Source organism: Meles meles, chromosome 9, assembly GCF_922984935.1.
Source record: "Meles meles chromosome 9, mMelMel3.1 paternal haplotype, whole genome shotgun sequence".
NCBI lineage: Eukaryota > Metazoa > Chordata > Mammalia > Carnivora > Mustelidae > Meles > Meles meles.
Window position 1 is genome coordinate 33,717,578 of NC_060074.1, and position 22,479 is coordinate 33,740,056.

The 22,479-nt window shown below is 42.7% G+C and overlaps 1 protein-coding gene across 4 annotated transcripts in view; it reads right to left on the bottom strand.

Moving 5' to 3' along the window:
- Positions 1 to 22,479, bottom strand: part of WDFY1 (WD repeat and FYVE domain containing 1) — a 42,506-nt gene that overhangs the window by 18,394 nt on the left and 1,633 nt on the right. The window contains exons 2-5 of one of the 4 annotated variants that reach the window (XM_046018466.1): positions 12,298 to 12,387; positions 9,206 to 9,273; positions 3,737 to 3,810; positions 701 to 755 (exon numbers count right to left, since the gene is read on the bottom strand). In XM_046018466.1, coding sequence (XP_045874422.1) covers positions 701 to 755; positions 3,737 to 3,810; positions 9,206 to 9,273; positions 12,298 to 12,341 — 241 coding nt within the window. In that variant the 5' untranslated portion in view covers positions 12,342 to 12,387. Of the gene's footprint in view, positions 1 to 700; positions 756 to 3,736; positions 3,811 to 9,205; positions 9,274 to 12,297; positions 12,388 to 22,479 lie in introns of those variants that run through there. The other 3 variants (XM_046018465.1, XM_046018468.1, XM_046018467.1) reach the window with 3 other exon arrangements.

Genomic DNA, 22,479 nt, shown 5'->3' on the forward strand with positions numbered 1-22,479 from the left:
ACAGGGGTAAAATCATGAACAGACATTCATCAAACCTAACAAATGGTCGCCATTAAGTTAAGCTTAAATAATTTATAAATTGAGAAGTATTTTGATCATCAAACAGGCAAGAACATTTGTAAGAGCAATGATGAGCAGGCTGGATGAGCTAATACTCTCAACCACCACTCACGGGCCTGTACAAGCTTACGCTAATGCGGGGAGAAGACTGCGAAACAAATCCAGAGCATTAAAACACTTTTTAGTGTTCGACCCAGTTACTCCATTTTTAGGAATTTGTCTTAAATGGAAGCAACCAGGGTTACAGGATTAGAGTCAGAGTCAAGGACACGCACACACTATGTATGTATATATGAAATATACACTCACAGATACACACACACAGACACACACATTGTCATATATATTAGTGTATGTTATCAAGAAATGGAAGCAGTACATAAGCTCAAAAATAGAAGAATGGTTAAATTAAATCTGATAATGCACCCAATGGACAAGTAAATGCAAATTTAAACACCCATAAGCAGGTAAAGGATGTTAAATAACCCTGAAGAGTTGATAGCAAACACATCTACAAAGTTGTAGAAACACATCTACAAAGTTAATGTGAAAACCCAATTCTGATCACAAGAGACAGAGCTCTCGTTTTGTGTCTATCTATACGCATCTGTATGCAAGTACGTGTTTGTATTATAATTACCTGGGTAGGTCTTGATAAAGTTCATTTTATTAAAATCCTCAGAAACATGAAATTCCTAAAAGTAAACATATGCAGTAAGAACACAGTTACAGTTTTAAAAACAGGAACTTAACTTTCAAAACAAAGTAAAATCCAAGACTAGCTATCACCAGACTTGGGACTCAAGGTTAGCTGTAACAGAATAATGGGGAATTGCCTCGTTCATCAGACTTGTCCTCAGGCCACGATCTCTCCTGGGGGCCAGACCAACCAAAGAAAGGCATTGCGATCAGCATGGCGTTTCTCTTCAGTTCTTCTCCACAAGTGCAAGCTTTGTGGTCCCTCTGCCTCTACTGCAAAGGAGGCATCTCGCTAATTCTGCTCTCTTGGCTACACTGAGAATTGCCAGGATGACACACATGAAGCAAGACTGCAAGGATCCGTTAAGAGAGGTCTCAGCTGCAGTGAAAATAAGGCACTGGGAACCTCAGCAACGTAAGAGGGAAATTATACACATGTCATAGAGAACACACACAAAAAAGGGAAATTCAGAGATTGTGAGTGGCTTGCTTCTTTTAATATTCTTGTATTTTTCGAATACAAAGTATTACATACTTTATGAGTAGGAAAAAATAAAAGTATATGCTTTTTAATGAAAAAATCAGCATAAAACCAAGAAGACAAAACTCTAAAGAAAACACTAAGAATTCTATTGATCAATGTTAACTGAAACGTTCTTAAGGCGCAAAGGAACATGGGCATTAGGAATTATTACACACACACACACAGGAATACTGATTCCTTGCTCTCCATCTTGATATCGCGAAGTACAAAAATGTGTAAGTATATGTAAGTATGTGTGTATGTATGCATTAATATATATACAGTATATTGTGTTTATACATTTACACAGATATACACATACATATATACGTATACTGGGGACAGTATTAAATGTATTATTATATAGATCATTGTACATATAATGATCTGTATTGGGTAGAAAATCGACAGATCAGTTGTTAACAAATGATACACTGGGTTTGCACTGCCCCTTTGCACTGAAGAGCTATGAGTTTTTATACGCTGTTCTACAATCACAGAGTCTACCCTTGAACTGGGAGCCATAAAAAGCATCCCTAGAGAGACGAAGTGTGCAACCATTGGAGAAACTATTTGTGCTTTATGGTTTCTGGTTATAAACGTGCCTGCACATCACCATGATATACCTACAAAATTTCCAGAAGGAGCAATACGTGAACACTGACATCTACTACTACTACAGTATTCATAGCAGTCCCCAGCTGATAGCAAAGATCTGGGAGAGCCCAACTCTGCAGCCCTCGCCATCTGCCTACTGCTGAGTGAACTGCTTGGGCAGAGAGCCCATCCTTTCCACTGGATTTTTCCTTCCTGGCCCTTAAACACACACTCAAGCCTTCTTAGCCTTTAACTCTAGAAACAAAACAAGTAGAAACAACAAAACACTTTTAGCAGTTCTACGACTTTCCTCAGATCCTTCTCTAAAAATCATCCCACACTGATGACCCACCATAGCACACGGCATACGGCACGGAAAGGGCTTCCCTTGCTCAGCACCAGCTGCTAACTGCTGCTCCCAAGGTCATTTTCCAGGCCTGACCTCATCCTCTCCCCACTGCACCTGGCCCTGTGACTCACCCCTGCATGAAACTCACTGCCTCTCCGGCTTCCACCGCCACAGTGTCCTGGCTGGCTCTCTTCCCACTTTGCGCATTTTGCCTCTGTCTCTCCCATGGGCTCCTAGTCTCTGAATATCCCTTAAATACTGATATTCCCAGGGAACATGACCTTGGCTCTCTGCTCTTCTCAGTCTACCTGCTCTCCCTAGTGGAGGCCAGTCACTGCTGTAGTTCCCACTGACACCCATGTCAGAGAACTCCCAACCCGACATTGCAGACCAAACCCCGAGGTTTACGTCCATGTACCCAACTACAGTACTCACCTCATCACTTTCCCCTCTATATCACATCTTTCCTGTCTTACAGCGTAGCTGACCACTCACCACCACCATCCTGGCTAAAATCTGGAAGCCATCTTCACCCCATTCTCTATAAAACACTCGCGTCCAACTAGACTTCAAGTCTGCCACCCAGATAGCTCTCTAAGTCAACACCTCTTCTTCTCCAGGCTCACTTTTGAGAGAGGTCACTGAGAGGGCATGACCACCAGCTGACCCATGAGCCGGGCCTTGGCAGTCAGTTGTCTGAGGCTCCTCACCCCTTCCCGGTCTTTAGTATGTATGTCCCACTGCCTTCCCCATTCCAGAGGCTGTCCCAAGCGCAGAGACTTGATAGCGATGTGGTGTTAGGCCATCAGGATAATATACAAGACTGAACCCAGCTTAGGCCTCTACATAAACTTTTAAGACTCTGGTGAGTGGGGACAGAGATTTACTCGTCTTGCAGCCACTCAAGAAAAGCCTTGTATGTAAGCTCCCCTGCTCATTAAAACTGCCACCCAGCAATGTGGAGCGACCTGCCTCTTTTTTCGGTCTCACACAATTAGACCCACAAAAATATCTATCTCCGATATCAATCTATAATAAACTGAATTTTTAACTATCTGGTCCTTCACCAGGGTTAGCTTGAGAAGCACTGCCTTAAAGAGTTATAGGAATTGTTAGCTGGATGACTAGCCACTGACCTTGTTCTCATCCCCCTCCGTTGTTACTTACACTTACACACACACGCACACACACACACACACACACACAAACACACCAGCACCCACAGGCTCTCCACTGTGCCTGCCCTGCTTCCCTGTAGTTCAAGGACAGGGCTGCTGCAGACCATATATTCAGTGTATGAAGGCTGAGCACCAAGTAGTCCGAACTCCATGACTTGTGTAAAAATAAGTACAAATGAAAATTAATCCATTTTTTCGGCCTCGTATCTATACTGAATTAAACATTTTGTTATGCCAAACAATCAGGCATTCACTGTTCTTTATTTAAACTGTCCACAGGCATGAACACAGGGGGTTCAGTATAACAAGAGCACTCTGCAAGCGACCTACCATTACGGCTCCATTGTCCTGACCCACAAACACCCGTCTGCTGTCGTGGTGGTAAGCCAGAGCAGAGCAAGGAGCTGCCAGAAAGACAGAGACCGTGTTACGAGCAAAGCTAGGCATTCTGAGTCATTGTTTAAAATACATTACTATATAACTTACATTTAAAACAAGAGGGGAAGACTGTTTTAGAGAAAAGAATGATGTAAATGGAATATGTTATTCAAATTCTTTCTGTTGTTTTAGTTTAAAATACCAATTCAAAAAATCTTCTCCATTATTTTTCTGACTTTGAAGGCAGCGAGCCAGCATGAAGCTTCATCTGGTTGGAACTCCTACCTGCAGGCTGCAGAGTGTGGGGGCCAGTGCTCAGAGTGAGGAACCTGTTACCCAAACTCAGCAGGCCAACCTGGCCCCATGCCCCCTTCCCCATAACAGAGTGATTACAGAGAGGCTGGAACCTGTAGAAAAGGGGTTCCTAGCACCAGAATTCCTATCCCACTGTACATGTGAGCAAGCGGGGCAAGCCACTTTGGGATTATGTGCTCTCTTGAAGGGTCAAGAAAGGTTCCCCTTCCCGTGACATACACAACCTCAGTGTGCAGGAAGTGAGGTGTACATGTGAGGTGTACACATGTTCTCTGTCCGCAGCAGTGTTAAGTGCCTGGGATAGCACCTGCTTCTTCCCACGTCCATATCCCCTTCCAGGTTCTACCAGTCTTTCTTCCAGAAAGCTTAGGCCAGAGAATGAGTTTCAGAAAGGAGAAACTCTACAACATCTCCTTCTGCTCAAAATCAGAATTGAAGTGATTTGGAAAATGGAACATGTGGAAAAAGAAGTATCTGGGTTCATTTCAGCCTAAAGAAGTTTAACTGACGATAGGAGAACTTCGAGGGAATACATACCATGAAACAAACCTGAGTTTACTTTAAGGTAACACTTCTTATAAAAAAGTACAACAAAAAAGTCTTATAAATGACCTGATCACTTGAAAACAGGTTAAAGTTTTCTCTCTACAAAGGGCTGACATTTTCTACTGAAGGATGAAGGTAAACTACAATGCTCCACCGCACCTGAAGGCAAAGACATGGCGAGCTGCACGATCAGATTACGGGAAGAGACCTTTTTCAGTTCAGAGAACTACCCCACTGGGAGGCAGGAGGTGCAGCTGTCTGCACATGAAGCAATTACACATGACTGAAGCCTGTACCCCTCACCCACCACACCGAAGCGGGAGCCTATAAAGAATCAGTGTCTGGGTGGCTCAGGAGGTTAAGCGTCCAACTCTTGATTTCAGCTCAGATCATGATCTCAGGTCATGAGATAAAGCCCTGTGTGGGACTCCGCACTGGGTGTGGAGCCTGGTTAAGATTCTTTCTCTCCCTCTCCCTTTGTCTTTCTCTTTCTTTCTAAAAAAGAATGATCGAGTTTAAGAATTATAACCACAGGGGCACCTGGGTGGCTCAGTGGGTTAAACCTCTGCCTTCAGCTCAGGTCATGATCTCAGGGTCCTGGGATCGAGCCCCGCATCGGGCTCTCTGCTTAGCAGGGAGTCCGCTTCCCTCTCTCTCTGCCTGCCTCTCTGCCCACTTGTGCTCTCTGTCAAATAAATAAAAAAATCTTAAAAAAAAAAAAGAATTATAACTACAAAGGTGTAAGTATCTTTGTCATATAAAGTACTCTTTATTTTTATTTTTTTCAAAGATTTTATTTATTTGACAGACAGATCACAAGTAGGCAGAGAGTAAGGTGGGGGGGGAAGCAGGCTCCCCACTGAGCAGAGAACCCCATGTGGGGCTCAATCCCAGGACCCTGGGATCATGACCTGAGCCAAAGGCAGAGGCTTTAACACACTGAGCCACCCAGGTGCCCCTAAAGTACTCTTTAATAACTATCATGAAATTATCTTTGGGGGCACCTGGCTGGCTCAGGCGGTGAAGCGTCTGCCTTCAGCTCAAGTCATGATCCCAGGTTCCTGGGATTGAGCCCCGCATTGGGCTTCCTGCTCAGGGGGCAGCCTGCTTCTCCCTCTGCCTCCACGTCTCTCTCTGTCTCTCATGAATACATAAATAAAATCTTTTAGAAAATAATAATAATAAAATTATCTTTGGCAAATCAAACATGCATTGGTGATTTCTGATTCATTGTCACCATTTTGCTTACTTTTAGGTTGGTACAAAATCTTAATGCTTTAGTTTTAAGCTTCTTTTCATTTCTTTTTATGTACAACCCTATAACAAACTATACATAAATATGTAACATCCTCTTGTGTAAATTTTATAATGTGCTGAGTAGTTTTATGAGGCTAGAGAATTCTCACATTGGGGGAAAAAAAAAAAGCTTCCCTAATTTATTTGCTGTGTATCCAAAGATGTCCTGGCATTTTTCCCTAGAAGGGAAGCTTCTAATGAGATAAGCAGTCTTAATTAAAAAAAAATTAGATACTCATAATAATATAAACACACAAAACATACATCATCTTTCAAATCAGTGGCCTTTTAAAAAAGCATCATTGCAATCCAAAATCATAAGCTTAAAACTCGAGTTTCATAAATAAAGGTTATTTCTGTTTTTTTGGAATACAGCCAGGCTCCTTCGTTTATGTACTGTTTATGGTTGCTTTCACGCTATGATGGGAGAGTTGAGTGGTTGCCAAAGAGGCTGTTTGGCCACTATGACTAGATATTTACAGGTTGACCCTTTGCTAAAAAACCTGGCAGGCAGCACAGTTCTGGAGTCTGATGGGCATGGATGCAATTCTCACCACAAGCAACTGACTCAACCTCTGGCATCAGTTTCCTCACTCACCAAATGGTGAAAAAATCATCTACCTTGTAAGGCTGTGTGATTTCATAAAAATGGTATTATAAAAAATAGGCAGGCGTCACACAGTAGATCACAGAAACTAGGCGTTACCATTTTTCTTCAGCTAAAGCATATTCTGAAATTTATTTTTGTTACAAGAAGTTAAGTTATGAAAAAACTCAACCTCACAGAGCAGTACACTAAGGACTGGCTTATTGATCACTCTGTCAGGTCACAGGAAGAAGTTCAAATTGATGGACGGTCACTAAAGTGTCCTCAACTGGATAATCTGCAGATAGTTTTTAGAACAGGTCACTTCACGTATTTTGAACTCATTTTCAATTAGTAGTCACTGTAAAGCAGTCGTTTCTCATCATTCATTCATCCTGTTCTCTGCTGGAGGCGTTTGTACAGTCCCAGCAGTGACACAGTTCCAGATGGAAGTGCAAGGCACAGCAAGGAAGCATCTGGAAGCCATAAGTTGAATATGTTTAGATGCAAACATATGGATGTCGGTCACTCACAAAGACGCTACACCTGTTCTTTCCAGTTGTTGCTGGTCCTTCCAGACACAGCATTCTGGGAGCTGCTTTGGCTGGCGGGGGCGGGGAGCATTTAAACCAAGTTAGCAAGGGACGGCAACTGAGAGAGCCAAAGCCATGAGCCCAAGACCTAAAAGACAAGGAAGAGTGCACACTTCTGCTAAATTCGGAGAGAGCAAGTACAAAACTGTACAAACTCTCTGGGATAAATATAAACCGAGGAGAAAGTGAACTGAACATAGGACAAAATCCATCTCTGTCTCTATTCCAGGAAGCATGAACTCCAAGGTCGAGAACGCAAGGGCATGAAGCTATGCCCAAAATGCGAAGTGTGGAGGAATGGAGGGGAAGGAGGAACAAGAGCAGCAGCATTAACAAGACCGTTCACAAAGATGACAGAACATTCCCCAGCACTGGCAGCACTTCCTTTCCAGCTGTGAGACGCTTCCCTGGGCCACTCAAGGGAAGGGCTTACCAGTCTGAGAGATGCTCTGCCCTGGTCTGAAACAATCAAAATCGGATTTGAGAATCTGTCCAACGGGCTCTATGAGTGCACATACTGAGACACAGGGTCATCGTCATTGAGAGTTAGCAAGGTCACGCAGCCACAGTCCACATGGGCGTGGGCAGGAAGTGCTATTGCTTGGCACAGTAAGTTGTGATTGGGTTTCCAGGTGGTCTTCTCAGAGGGGACATACTGTAGAATTCTGTATCTCCCTTTACGGCAGTCCACAAAGTCTTCACATTCGTGGCCGAATTACCAAGACAGAAGTGAGCAGCCTGCCCAAGTTGTCCCGGGAAGGCAGGAAAAATCAAACTCCTGATCAACTTCTGATTTTTTTCTGAACGTGACCACAGGAGCCGAACAGTGCGTGCCCCGGGACAGATGCAGGAAAGAGAAAGTGCCAACCGAGAAAGGAGGCGCTTCGAAGGACCCAGACTGATTCCTTGGAACTTGCTGAAGAACTGGCTGTTCTGTGTTTGTAACACACTCTACTGCCTCTGGAATGAACTCCTGAGAAAGCTGAGAACACTGTCAACAGTGTCTGCAAACAATGGCAAGAGCTCTTCCTCGAAGGATCTGACCACAGTCTTCAGAAGAACAAAGCATCAAGCTGGCCCCGAACCCTTTCTCTTCCTTGGGGGTCTTCTGAACACCAAAACCATTAACAGAGGAAAATTCCTCATTAAGGACCAACATCACACGAAGGAGTGAGTTGCGATGGTGCCTTCCGTGTGGCCATTTGGGATAGCAGGACCCAACCCCAGAGTGGGCCCTGGGGCATCCTGGTCTCTGCCCTGGGCTTTCTTTCCACGAAAGGAGGAAGAGAAGGAGGGGCAGGAACAGACTGCAAGGCTGCTCACATCCGCAGGAAGGGCTGGAACTTCGGTGTAATGTTATGTCACTGCCTCTCAGGGCTCTTTTAAAATCACACTGCAAAAGGTTTATCTTCTGGATTTATTCTGTGAACCTACTGAACTATTGAGAAAATTCTCCATGCAGAATGGATTATACTTCGGGCGCAAGCTCTCAGTAGTACCCGGAAGTTTGTGAAAAGGGTGAGCAGAAGGCCGGTTATGAGGGCATGGGAGTACACAGCTCTTTTTTAGTGCCAGGCTCGGCCACCTCCAAGCACACAATCATTCCGAACACAGGCTGGCAAAACAAAAACAAAGGAAAACCTTCGGGCTGTGAGGCACACCCCTCCCCCTGCCTCTCCTTGTTTTTCAGTTTTGCTCAAGTCAGCTTTAGGTAAGCCAGCAGACCTGACTTCCTTTGCAAAAGAAAAGGAGTCAGTTCCTGCAGCTTAGCACAGTCTGTTGGAGTATTAGGCAACTAAGAAACCCATTCTGAAATCTCATAGCACTTTTTTAAAAAAAGATTTTGCTCATTTATTTATTTTTTGGAGGGGAGTGGGAGAGCACAAGGGAATCTCAAGCGGACTCCCTGCTGAGCAGATCTCACAACCCTGATATAAAGACCTGAGCCAAAATCAAAAGTCGGAGGTTTAACTGACAGTCACCCAGGCGCCCCTCTAGTAGCACTTTGTAATCGAGCACTTTGAACTCTGAATCACCAAAGGCATTAGACATACTTCCCTCGAGTGGAACAGTTCAACTACTCACAGGCCATGGTGTGGTAAATGCTGGGCCAGTACTGACCACTGTCTCTTTTCAGCCATACTCGGATGGTTCTGTGGAGAAAAGAATGGAAGAGCAGTCTTCAGCAATTTCATCCTATTTGTGCTCCAGGGAAATATAATTATTTACTTTATTTTCAATCCTATTTCCCAATTGACCTTATAACATCGATGAGTTGGACAAATTAGAGAAATACAGTAGCACCCAGAAGTACAGCACACGATACCTTATACACAAATCGTGCGTGCAAACACATGCACACACACACACACACCCCATATCTAGCTACATATCTATGACCATATATGGCAAGTTATGTGGCAGCTATGAGTCAGAATTTCAAATAATTTTAATAATATGGAAAATCTTATTATATAAAAATATACAACGAAAACTGCAGCTTTTCTTAGTAAAAAACAAACTATGCAAACTTGGTCGCCTGCCCTCTGAGCCAAATGAGGGGAACAGAAGACATAAACAGAAAGACATAAACATAAATGGAAGAGATGTGCTGAGCCCATACTGCTGCTCATTCCCGATAATTCCTGGTCTTCCTGCCCCAGGGGAGGAAGTCATCCCACGCCAGGTCTCTGGGCCTCTCCTTTCATCAGAACCCGCACAGGGAGATGAGGAAATCCTGCACTCAGGCAGGAAAATGACAAATGACCAAAATAGCCAAAGTTTAATATTCTGCCTTATCATGTCAGAAGAACAATAAGGAACACTAGGGCTCTTCCTACTCCACTGGCAGAAGCTCCTCAAAGCTCCAGGTTCCTTCTTCTTCCCAATGCCGGGGACGCTCACTGCCTCTCCCCACACAGGCTCACACTGCTTCTGTGCTGGGTTCCACCCATCCCACTGCCCCTGTTATCTCACAATCCACGCTAGGATTTCTAACAGCAACGCAGATTCTCGAACACAGTTGGCACTGATTAAATGTCCGCACCTTAAATTAAAAGACATAAGTCTAAATGTTGACACGATCTGTTCTTCATTTTGTTTGGCATTCAAGACAAGTGTGACTAGTCCATGAGGATAAAAATCAGAATGGTGTTGCTTCCAGGGGAGGAAGATAGAACGTAAAGGGATATGCAGGAACTTCCAGGGTAATGATAAGGGCCCTGGGGAGTTGGTTTCATGAGTACATTTGTCAGGACCTGCCCAACTACAATTCGGATCTATACAGATTACTGTATATAATTAGATTGCAATAAAGAAAGACTAGATGTTGACCTTCATTCATCCAAATAAATAAGAGGACCTAGCAGCAGAGTGGGCAAATTACTACTTTGTATATGAACTGGATACAGGCCTCGGCGTAGGAGAAGCCATGTGTACAACACGCCATCTTCCAGCCACTGCTGATTGGTCACAGTGGAACCTTTACCAACTTTCTCCATATCCCACCCCTGGTCACAACTGGCTAGACCAGAAATGGGGCGTCTGATCCTAGCTGGTCCAATCAGCTCCTCCCTGGGGAAATTAGGAACAGGGAGAGAGAAAAATAGATCAGTATCTCTGATAGTTGAAACGATTGTTTCTGGTCACATACTGTTTTCCAATTTGGACTGCAGAATGTTGCACATCAAAAAAAGGGAAAGAATGAAGTCAACCTATTAAGTCAACCTATTAAAAGAAGCAGAAGCAATCTGAAGAGGATCCAGGTAAAAGGCCCTTATGCCTAAGACTGAGCTATTTCCCTAGTCTGGTGTTCTTTGAGGCAGATACCGCAGCATCCTTACCAGAAACACTCTCAATAGCTTAAGTCAGCCTGAGTTGTTTCTGTTGTTGGCAATCAAGCACATATTAATACAGGACATCTGATGACACCAAGAATACCAGACCCAGTTTCTTCAGCTGAGCACCATTAAACAAGCTCCTATGTGATGAGGTTCACAAGGCAGGATAATCAGGCAGACGTTCTTTCAAGGTACCTGTATTGTGACAGTAAGTTCTAAAAGTCTAAGTTCATATGCAGAATTAAACGAGAGATCAGAATAAAGCATATAGGAAGGGACCTTTAATTTTCGTTTTGTAATTCCATATCCTCACGAACACACAGGCAGCTCAAAGGACTCAGTGGCACATGCTCTCCCTCATGGAAGAAGAGCAAAACTCAGTAACGGAGAAGCTGGCCATGAGTACGCAACCCTAAAGGTCACCTCTGCCATCCAATCACCTAACCTCGAAAAGTCTAACTTTTATTTCAGGAAGTTCAGAATGATATATAAAATAGCCCAAGGTCAACATGGAAACTACCCAGACACCAGCATCTTGGGAACAGAGTATTACTTCCTTTGGAGGACAAACATTAGTACTACAATTTAGTCTGCATCCAGCTGACACACCAGGAAACGGGCAAGACTTAAATTATCTCACATGATGTTTCGTTTGAAAATCGATTACATCCAGGCTGAGAGAAGACCATCCTTGCTTGAGAATCAAGTTCCAAAACAGGCACCTGACTTGACAGTCCGCTCTACCTCTCCATATCCACATCTTCTATCTGGAATTTTGTCCTGTCTCTTTTCAAGCCACGCTCTTTCCCCTCCTTCCACAACAATGCTAAAATCTCCCATTTCCAAGACTAAATCAAAACAATGTTAAGTTTAACACCTAAGATTCCAGTACTCTACCCAGAACCAATGTATTAAACAAAGTTATATAATTTCTACTAAATAATATAAGAATTTGTTTTGTATTGTGTTTAGAATGTGTCTTGATTGGGTAATAAATGGTTGTAATAGGCTTAAGTTGGGCTGCTTATTAAAAAAATCAACAAATTCGAGAAACAAAAAATATTTATTATTCAGTAAACTGGAAGAAAAATCTATTTAAGTTGGAAGCAACATAATAATACAGTTTAGTAACATTTACAGGACAAAACTATTAAAAACTCTAGTATGTTATTAATAGACTATATAATCACCAAGTGTCAAGATCAGATTGTTTTATTTCTATTAAAAACCACAGTATTTTCTGCCTAGTTGAATGTCTAAGCCAGTCTCTCTGAGTTAAATTAAAATATAACAGCTTAACTTTTCCTTTAATATTTTGACAAGTTTACACCCACTCACCTAAACTCGTTTTTTATGCTTTGCTTGCCGCTTATTTTAGCCATTTTTTTAGTGGATGGGTTTTCTTTGAGATTCTAAGACCATGCCAATCTGAAAAAAAAAAGTCTTTCCTTAAAACCAAAACCTTAGAAACATGTTCACCTTTGCCAGGCTCTATTTTTAAGTTATTTTAAAACAATAGTCTGATAGTTTTCCGAAAGGTACTTGGAAGGGAAATGTGTCATTTCTTTCGGGCCTTCATAAAGTTTTTCCAGAGGTCTCCATGCTACTGTTACCTCCACTGATCTTCTGTGCCCTCCTTGTTAGAGAGCCTTGGGCTTACATAGAGCTGCTTATATACCATATAGCTATAGGGCTTACATAGAGCTGTAGTATTTTCCAAGGGTAGGTGAGAAAAGCTGTTTCTATGTAAGATGGTAATGTGAAACACGTATGATCACGCTGGACGCCCACCACGACCATCACTTCATCTGTCTGTCATTCTTCAGCTAGGCAGATAATCTGCTTGGTTGCCAGATAAAGGAAAAGCCAAAGCTGGATGGTATTTTTTTATTTTAAGTATTTCCGACTGAAATGTGTTTAAAATGTATTGCCATGCAGGGCTAAGCAAATGAACAAGTGAAAACAGTAACAGAAATGCCATTTCTAGGGCTCTCATAATTTTCTGCCAGCGCTGTAAATCAGAACTCACTCTTTGGCCAGAATTTGTTCCGTATACTGAGAAAAACGTTTCCTGCCTAACTAATATGGCTGCTACCACTCCTACTAATAGTAATGACAACAAAAAGTGATTTAGGAATTCCATGCTTGGCAAATGAGTCTGAAGAAATTATTTAATAGGAAAAAAAGAATTACACATTACTAAAAAGTTCCTATGAGCATCATTCCAAGGAGGAAAAATTGGGGGAAAATGTTAAATAATGAAATGGATTAATGTCATGAATTCAACAGTTGACATAACCATTACAAATAGTTCTGAAAATCATGAGTTCAGATAAGCTACTGAATTAGTATGCTTACGCAGTCATCAAAAATAGTTGCAAAGACTATGAACCCACGAGAAAATGTTTATGAAATGTTCATTTTTTTGTAAAAAAAAAAAGCATAATGTAAAATTATGTATCTAACTATTGTAATTAGGCTGGGAACACACCTGTGAAGCAGTCGAGGCCTTCGGCTCCGTTGCGGGGAGAGGGGAAGGTCCTGGAGCCCTGAGACTCGGAGAACTCCAGGGTCCCCAACCTCCACTAGGTAAGCAGAAGAACAAGCCAACAATTAAACAACTCTTGACGAGCCCTCAGGCACTCAAGGATGTATCTGTTCAACTTCAAGGCAGCTATCTAAATGTGAAGACTGGGGACCCCTAGGTGGCTCAGCGGGCTAAGTGTCTGCCTTCAGCTCTGGTCATGATCCCAGGATCCTGGGTTCGAGCCCCAGGTCAGGATCCCAGCTCAGCGGAGAGTCTGCTTCTCCCTCTGCCCCTCACCCTACTTGTGCTCTCTCTTTTAAGTAAATAAAAATTTAAAAATCCATCAATAAATAAACATGAAAACTGTGCACTCCCTACAAATGTGTCTGTTAAATCACTCCCAACATGAGCAAATGAGGCTGAGGAGTGACACAGGCCTCAGACTGAAGCTCCAGGGCAAGCGCAGGCTCTAGAATCTGAGGCAACTCCAAGCAGGCTGCAGCCACTTCTCTTCAGTAAGGCAGAGCCTAAGAGGTTCTGGTCATCCCTCCCTGAGAGTTCTCCTCTGAGGCTGATTCTGTCTTCAACAGACAGTCCTGCCACGGGGGAGGCCTTGAAGTCTGGAGCCTGTCACACCCCCATCAAGTCTAGTCAGGGATCTGATGCCTGGAGGAGGTCCGTGCAGAGGGCCACACAAGGCCAGAGCTAAGAAGGAGACACAGACCCATGGACTGGGACTCAAGGACTAGAGGTGCTATGTGGACACAACCTTGAGAATGTCACCCCCCAGGAGAATTGAGCAGGGGCACAGCTGGGTGAAGGAATCAGATGCAGAAAGGCAGGAAAGAGAAGACCCCAAAAGACTCAGGGCCACGAGGCCTGAAAGACACAATGCAATACATCGTGCCCCTTGATAAATATGTCCCTGCTTGACTTCTTCTAAGTTCACAGCAGTGAACTGTAGTGGCAGACAAAGCTACTTCCTATATTCTAGAAAACACGTCGGGATCCAAGAAAGGCCACTGTCGGTTGAGAACGTGATGCCATATCCTCATGGAAATGACGACAGCTAAGACCTCCATTTTATATTTAGCAAAAGTAAGGAGAGTCTAAGTCCTAAAATCAAACAAACCAACATCAGTTTGTCTGGTTGTTTTGTCCAATTTTATTGCTTTTACCAGAGGATGATGAAAATTTCACATTTCAAAACATTATAAAAAGTAAATAATTCAAAGCCGAGCAGCTTTTATATGGCAAATAATAAAACAAATTTTCTTTTTAAAAACCCTTTTTAGAAAATCTCCATTTTATCCTCCAAAGCAGTAACCTCTAAACAATAAGTAAACATGAAGAATTAAGTAACTTTTTCCGTCCAAACAAATCTAGAGTGTGGAAAAGTCTAGGTCTAACTTTGAAGCTCTTATTTGGTACAAAGAAATCCTGACTTCTAGGCTAAACAGGAACAGTGACTTAACAAAATCTCTCTTGACTAATATATATATATTTTTTTTTGTTTCAAATTTTCATTTAAATTCTAGCTAATATATAGTGCAATACTGGTTTCTGGAGTAGAATTCATCCCTTACATACAACACCCAGTGCTCATCACAAGTGTGGACCCCCATCACTCATCTAGCCCACCCCCCACCCCCCTCCCTCCAGGCACCCTCAGTTTGTTTCCTATGGTTAAAAGTCTCTTATAGTTTGCTTCCCTCTTTCTCTTTTTTTCCTTCCCATATGTCATCTGTTTTTTTTTTCCTTAAATTCCACATATGAGTGAAATCATTCAGTATCTGCCTTTCTCTGACTTATTTTGCTTAGCATAATACACTCTAGCTCCATCCATGTCATTGCAAATAGCAAGACCTCATTCTTTGTAATGACCAGTGTTCTGTTATATATATCACATGTATATAAAAATATAACACACACACACACACCTTCTTTACCCATTCATCAGTCGATGGGCATTTATTTTTAGAATAAAATAAGCTAGAGAAGAGAAAAAGTTATTAAGAAAATCAAACTGAAAACAAATTTATAGTACCATACTATAAGAAATCCACATAGAAGTGGGCCTGCACAGTCCAAAGTCATGTTGTTCAAGAGTCAATTGTACTTGCTGTTTTAAGCCACTGAATTTTGAAGTGGTTTGTTTCATAGCAATAACTAAGTGATACAATGCTATCTGTTCCAAAAATAGAACACCCTTTTTTTTAAAAGATTTTATTTATTTATCTGACAAAGAGAGAGAGAGAGAGTGCAGGCGACAACAAGCAGGGGGAGTGGCCGTCAGGAGGAGAAGCAGGCTCCCCCCTGAGCCGAGAGCCAGACACAGAGCTGGATCCCAGGACCCAAAGATCATGATCTGAGGCAAAGGCAGACGCTTATCTGACTGAGCCAACCAGGTGCCCCTAAATATTACTTTGAAGAATACTTAGGATTCTGACCTTAAAATGAAGGATAAAAATAGCATATGGCCTTTTACTGAGTGTCAAGGATTTAAAAGTACTGAATAAACACTCATTAAAAGCACGTTGAAAATGTAGGAAATCACCAAGTCTTTTATAAAGCCTCATCGGCTTAAACTAGAAAGAGGAGGAATGCAGACAGATTTCAAGCATGGTTCTTGTGAAAAGCACTGGCTCTCCAACCCGAAAGCATATTGTGGGAGTGCAGATTAGTATCACTTTTAAACCTAAAACTCCATGACATCTGGATTCAATACAGTTTATTTTCCAATACAATTACCTTGAAAATCTAGCCCACACTTTGATAAATAGATTCAAAAAGCACACCAGAGCTTTGGTAAAATCACAAGGCCAAATTCTGTCTAGACCAACACATCAGCATTTCTAAAACCAGTTGTTTTGTTTTGAAGTAGGCTCCGTGCCCAGCATGGTGCCCAAGGCTTGAACTCATGACCCTGAGATCAAGACCCAGTCTAAACTCAAGAGTTGGATGCCCAAATGACTGAGCCACCCAGGCGCCCCTTTTTAAATTTCTCAAAAAACACCCTAATTATCCCAAAACAGCTAAATGAAAGCAATTCAACCATTTTTACATTATAAACTGATAAACGAGGATTACTCAACTAACCAGTTAAACACAGAATACAGAGGACAGCATATGTTACAAATTAAGCCCAAGCCATGATATTTTTAAACTCTTACACTAGTTAAGTTTGAGGAAATCTGAAATCACTTTTAGGACTGCTGATACTATTTCATATCTTGATAAATCACCAAACATTTCTGTTACCTTCAGCAAAGGATATTCTTCCCTACTCTGACTACCTTCCAGGGCTATAGACACCAAGTGTAACTCAGGAAGCCTCGGTGCTTTCTCTAACGTCAGGATGCTAGCCTACAAGAGAAGGAAAAGGATATGGTCATCAGTGCAGTCTGCTTTTATCAAGTAAATAGCAGTTTCCTTTCAGCCAAGTCTCCTGAACTCTGCCCTCTTCATTCCTGCTGTGGAAAGAAGCCTTTCTCCTTTGGTAACAAAGGGGGGAAACACTAGATTTTTATTGAACTGACTATCTTAACAGAAAGGCAGGGAAACCACCTTTTTTTTTTTTTTCCCCCAAGGAAAATTAGATTGGCTGAGAAAAATTTAAATTTCCATCTCCTTCTACAGTCTAGGAAAGGAATTCTGAATAGCTTTAACTGCCTGTGATGATGACTCTTGGATTCCTGACTTTGTTACAGGCAGATTTCTAATCCCAAGAGGAAGACCACTTACATGGCCCCGCCAGCAGCTCTTAAATGAGGAATGCCTCTCCAGAAGTCAGACGGATGGTTTTCTACCTGCACATGTTTTCTTTTTTACTTCAGGAACCATTCCTGTTGTTATCGGCTCACTGTTAGCATCAAAATGATTTTTGGTGACCTCTGTGCTACCAAGAAGGCTAAAAAGCCATCAGAACCTCTAGCAGCAGAAGCAATCCAGGCAGGAGGCGTCAACAGAGGGTCTATTAAACACTTCAACTTAGGAAAAAAAAATTCAAACTCTATCCATGGCCTACATGTCTCGAAACACAAGGTTAAACTAACCCCCCAAAAGCAAAGTTTGAGGCACTCAGGAAGAGTAGCCTCATTTCCAATTCTGTTCCATGCTTCTTTCTTCCTACCAGGAAGAAAGTTTATTGATTCCTTCAAACTAACAGCTGAGAGACCACTGCCCACCGGCTTTCCATCTGGGAGTCTGGAAGTTTGGCAAGCACTAGGCAGAGGGTACAAGCTCCCGGTAAAGGCACGGGTACAGAGTCACTAATGAGCCTCCTGGGAGACAATACTTTATGTGTGTGGTCAGAAGTCAATGCTGGAGGAATGGAGCACTTTCTGCATGACTCTACACAGGGTTAGGACTCCCGGAAGCTCATGCTGCCTTCCTCTGGACTTCACCCCATACCTTTCCTTCACCAGTTCTGTCTGTGTCCTTTTGCTGTAATAAATCATGGCCATGAGGACGACCATATGCTGGCAGTCCTCCTAATGAATCAATGAACTGAGGTGTGGTCTTGGGGCCCCCGAACACAGCAGGGCAAAGATTTTATAACAGAAAACTCATGACCGAAATGACTCCTGACCAATATGGAAATGATGAGAAGACATGACTCAAAGACAGTTACAGGAACTTAGGTTTGTAAGTGACTCCCAAAATTGTTACTGTGCTACTTCATACAGAAGTTTTTTTATTTATACGCATACACAAAGCAAACTCTTTAGCTTTTGATGAGATTAAAATAATTCCATGGGAAATAACAATAGCCAACACATACACAGTGCTTTCCCTGTGCTGGCCACTGTTGGATGCACTTTGCATCTTAATTAATCCAGTTTCAAGGTAGGTTCTACCCCCATTTTGCAGATGAGAAAACTATGTCACAGAATGAATAAGTAACCTGCCCCGGGTCACATGGCTGGGATTCAAGCTAAGGCATTCTGATCCAGAATCCGCTCTTGACTATGCTATAGAAAGAAAGCAATCCTCACAGTAAAGGGCCACCCTAACAACAGGGGAATAAATGCTTCCTGCCTTCTCACTTCTTCGTTTTATTTTCTAACACAAATCAAAGAGTCTACTTTTAGGCACTGCGTGACAACAAAAACACAGCAGTTAACGCCCCGGGTTTCTGCAAAAGCCAAGAGCTTCCAGCTATGCCAGGCTTTCTCTGAAGTGTAATGCTTAAAAATCAAGTTGTTGATTCAAAATTGCTTCCATGTGAACGGTGAGTAAATATATAATTTTTCCCTCAAACTACCTTAATATGCTTAGAAATGTCTAAAAGGAAACAAGTACGTCAAAATAACAGCAGTAAGAAACGTAGATGTACCCATATACGTTAAAAGTTGGATTTCCCTAATTGTTCCGGTTTACCAGCCTAAGTGCAACATCCAAAACACAGAGATCTGCCTTTGTTTGACTGCGGCCAGGAAACTGAGTTCCTCACAGAAATCAATCATGGCCTCCAGACCCTGATGCAAGGGCATAAGCCTGCTCATCCTCCAACTGTCTTCCAAATATGAAGACAGCAGGATTGCAGCCTTGCCTTATTTCTAAGCCTTTATCATAAATTTTTTTCTTTTAAAAAGTCTACCCCTCCGCTGACTCTTAAGAAATTTTTGGTGCAGTCCATAGGAAAAAAAAAAGTTCAAAAGGCAAATGTGTCCAGGGAATGGGTTTCTCGCCGTCTAACCACATTTCAGTTCTGTTCAGAAAGCTGAGTCTCGTTTTCTGTTCCCACTATCAAGAAAATGATTGCTGTAGTTCAAGTTCCTCAACTTACCACTCAGGTTAGTACTTTTACTTTTACAGTTTCCTGACTCGAGAGAGAGACAGTCTGTCCTATTTTATTGATTCAAGAATTTTTTTTTTTTTTTTTTTTTTTAAGCGTTATGCTTGGCATGCAGAAAAACAGCAGTTCCCAAGTTCAGGCAACTGCAAACTAAAGTTAAAAACACATATTCAGGTCTAGTGTGACAAAGGAGTTTGGTGTTGGGGTAATTATGACTCTAACAAAATCTACATGAATGCACACAAGAGAGGAGCTCCCATTTTCTGTTAACCCTTTGTGGTACAGGAACTCCAACATTTCGGATCAGACCCCTAAGCTCACAGACCAAACCATTCCCAGTGACTCCAGGTACAATGGAATTAGGCTCAGTGTTCCACATGGGTTTAACACTCTTTGAGGGGATTGTGTGTTTTCAGATTTGTCGTACACAGTTTGGTTTTATTTTTTTAAAAGATTTTATTTATTTATTTGACAGACAGAGATCACAAGTAGGCAGAGAGGCAGGCAAAGAGAGGGGGAAGCAGGCTCCCTGCTGAGCAGAGAGCCTGATGAGGGGCTCGATCCCACAACCCCGGGATCATGACCTGCGCCGAAGGCAGAGGCCTAACCTACTGAGCCACCCAGGTGCCCCCACAGTTTGGTTTTAATGGGAAATCGATGGGTACATGTAAATGAGTCCAGGTAAATATATCCCAGAAACTGACAGAAAAGGCGGCAAAGTATACAGTGTTCACCCGCCGTGGGCCTACGCAGGCAAGCACCATGACAAGTAACTCTGGTAGAAAGTGGTTCTCAAAGTGGGGTTCCTGGACCAGCAGCATCAGCATCAGCATCACTGGGAACTTGGAAGAAAGGCAAACTCTCAAGCCCCACCCCAGCTTTATTGAGAATCTGACATAGGCTCAAGTTTGAGAACCACTGTGGAGAAAGAACAGATAAATAATTACATGAAGCCTAACCCAGGGTATCTCAACCACGGCGCTACTGACATCTGGGGCTGGTAATTCTTTCTGTGAGGTACTTGGTGTCCTGCGCTTTACAGGATGTTGTGCCCCATCTCTGGCCTCTACCCCCTACACGCCAGCAATACCCTCCTCCAGTTACGACAACCAAAATGTCTCCAGATCCTACCAAACTGCCCTTTGGGCCCAAACGACCCCTCCTTGAGAACCACTGGCCTAGTTTAGAAAAATGGACACTAACTTCAAGTGACCCTCACATCTTTCGCTTTTCCTCTCAAAATGCTCTCAAGCCAGTTCCCGCTGCTTTTAGCATTTATAAAATGAATTAACTTCAGCTGGAGCCTCCTTTAAAAATGTTAAGAGTTACTGTTCTGAGCATTAAAGCAGAAAAGATGTAAGCTATGTTTAAAAAAAAAAAAAAAACTAAAAGAAGGAAGGATAATTGAATCATAGCAAAAGGTAGAATCCTAGCATTTTACACTTGCTGCCGGAACAGTCGATCATTGACGGATACTGCCTGGATTCACTTTGCCCAAACACGCAGCTGGATGATGGCAGAAAGAAACAGAGCCTCCCAATCAGACCTGGGTTCAAATCTCCGTCCAACCACTTACTAGCTACAAGGCCTTGGGGAGTGACTTCAGGATCCTTTATGCCTCCATTTCCTAAACGTTAAAGGCCCACCGCAGTGGAATGCATAAACCCACCCCACCGTCTGTTCCAAACACCCCCAGCAGGGCCTGGGGACAACCCCTGCGGTTACATGCATGGCTGCTTCTGCAGAAGAACGCATGAGCACTCACACAGCATGGGATAAATAAAGAGTACAGTCTCCTCTCTTCAGGCCAAGTTTTTGCACCCATGAGTTTTCAGGCCCAGTTTACAAACAAACAAACTAACCCACCTGTGACTTTTAGAATACACTGAATTTTGGAGCTACTGAAAAGGTTAAAAGGTTAGCCATTGTTATTTCCAAAGTATAAATTCTGATCAGGTCACCTGCTTTGCAATCTCAGGGTTCCTCACTACCAGCAAACTAAAGTCCAATTCCTAAGAGTGGTGCACAAGGAAGGCCCTTCCAAAACTGGACAGTAGGCCCTCCAGCTCTCAGGACTCTCCCCTGCCATGGCTACTCATACACCTTTTGCTCTGGTCACCTAGATGTAATGATGGTCCTTCATTGCGTCCTGTTCTTTCCATGTGCCTGGTGCAGGGCTGTGCACCCTCTTTCCTTCACACAGCCCACTCCTCTATCCAGTGACATCTCCTGAGGCTTTCCTTGAACCCTGGCCCTCAAGGACACTCTTTCCTCTATGTCTCCCCAACACCCTGAAAGCTGAGAGCACAGGGCCGCCACCTCCTCACCGGTCTGTCCAGCCCTTTGGAAAGAGATTTTGGCATCACTGTCTTTCTAACCCACAGATCCAGTCCAATGTCTAATAAATAAGGGTGGTCAGTATTTTGTTTCCCTAATATTCCATCAGGTCAAGGGCCATAAAAATCAATGAATCAGAAGTCAGGAGGGCAGGTGCTGTGACTTTTGATGCTTGCTCTACTACCTGAGCCTGGCACTCAATAGGTACAGTATTTCTAAATCTATGAATCAATGAATATATGAGTGTATGAATGAATGAATGATTAACAAGGATGACACATATACATGACAATGTAAAGACGCAGCACCACATTCAAAAACAACAAAAACCCATAGCCAAGTGCTTTCATAAATCCGATAAAGTAAGACACGTCCTACCTTCAAGGAAGCTCCAGGGGGCCTGAAACACAAATTAGAAACACAAGACTCCAAGCATCAGCAAGGGTCCAGTCATCAGCAAGGGCCCTGCTGTGCTCCAGTGAAAAAATGAGCTGATCTAAGGCTCCCCCAGAACATTTCAGTCCCAGAGCAGCTAAGTAATCACTTTCCATAAAACATTTATCAGCACTGCTCCTTGCCAGTAATCTCAAATATTCAGCAATTTATCCAACATGCATGAGTCACGGATAAGATATTTTACTGAATAAGATAGCTAAGTTTTATAAAATGTTGTCTGCGTCTAAGTTCATATCATATGCAAATATCATTATTGTGCCCTTTGCCTCTTTTTTCCCCCCCACGTTCCCTTCTTCTCCCTGCGGCTCACGCTCCCACCCCCTTCTTCCTTTCCCTTACAGCTTCTGCACACCAACACACATGTCTTTCCAACTGCTCCCCACCTCCTTTGAAGTTAGCT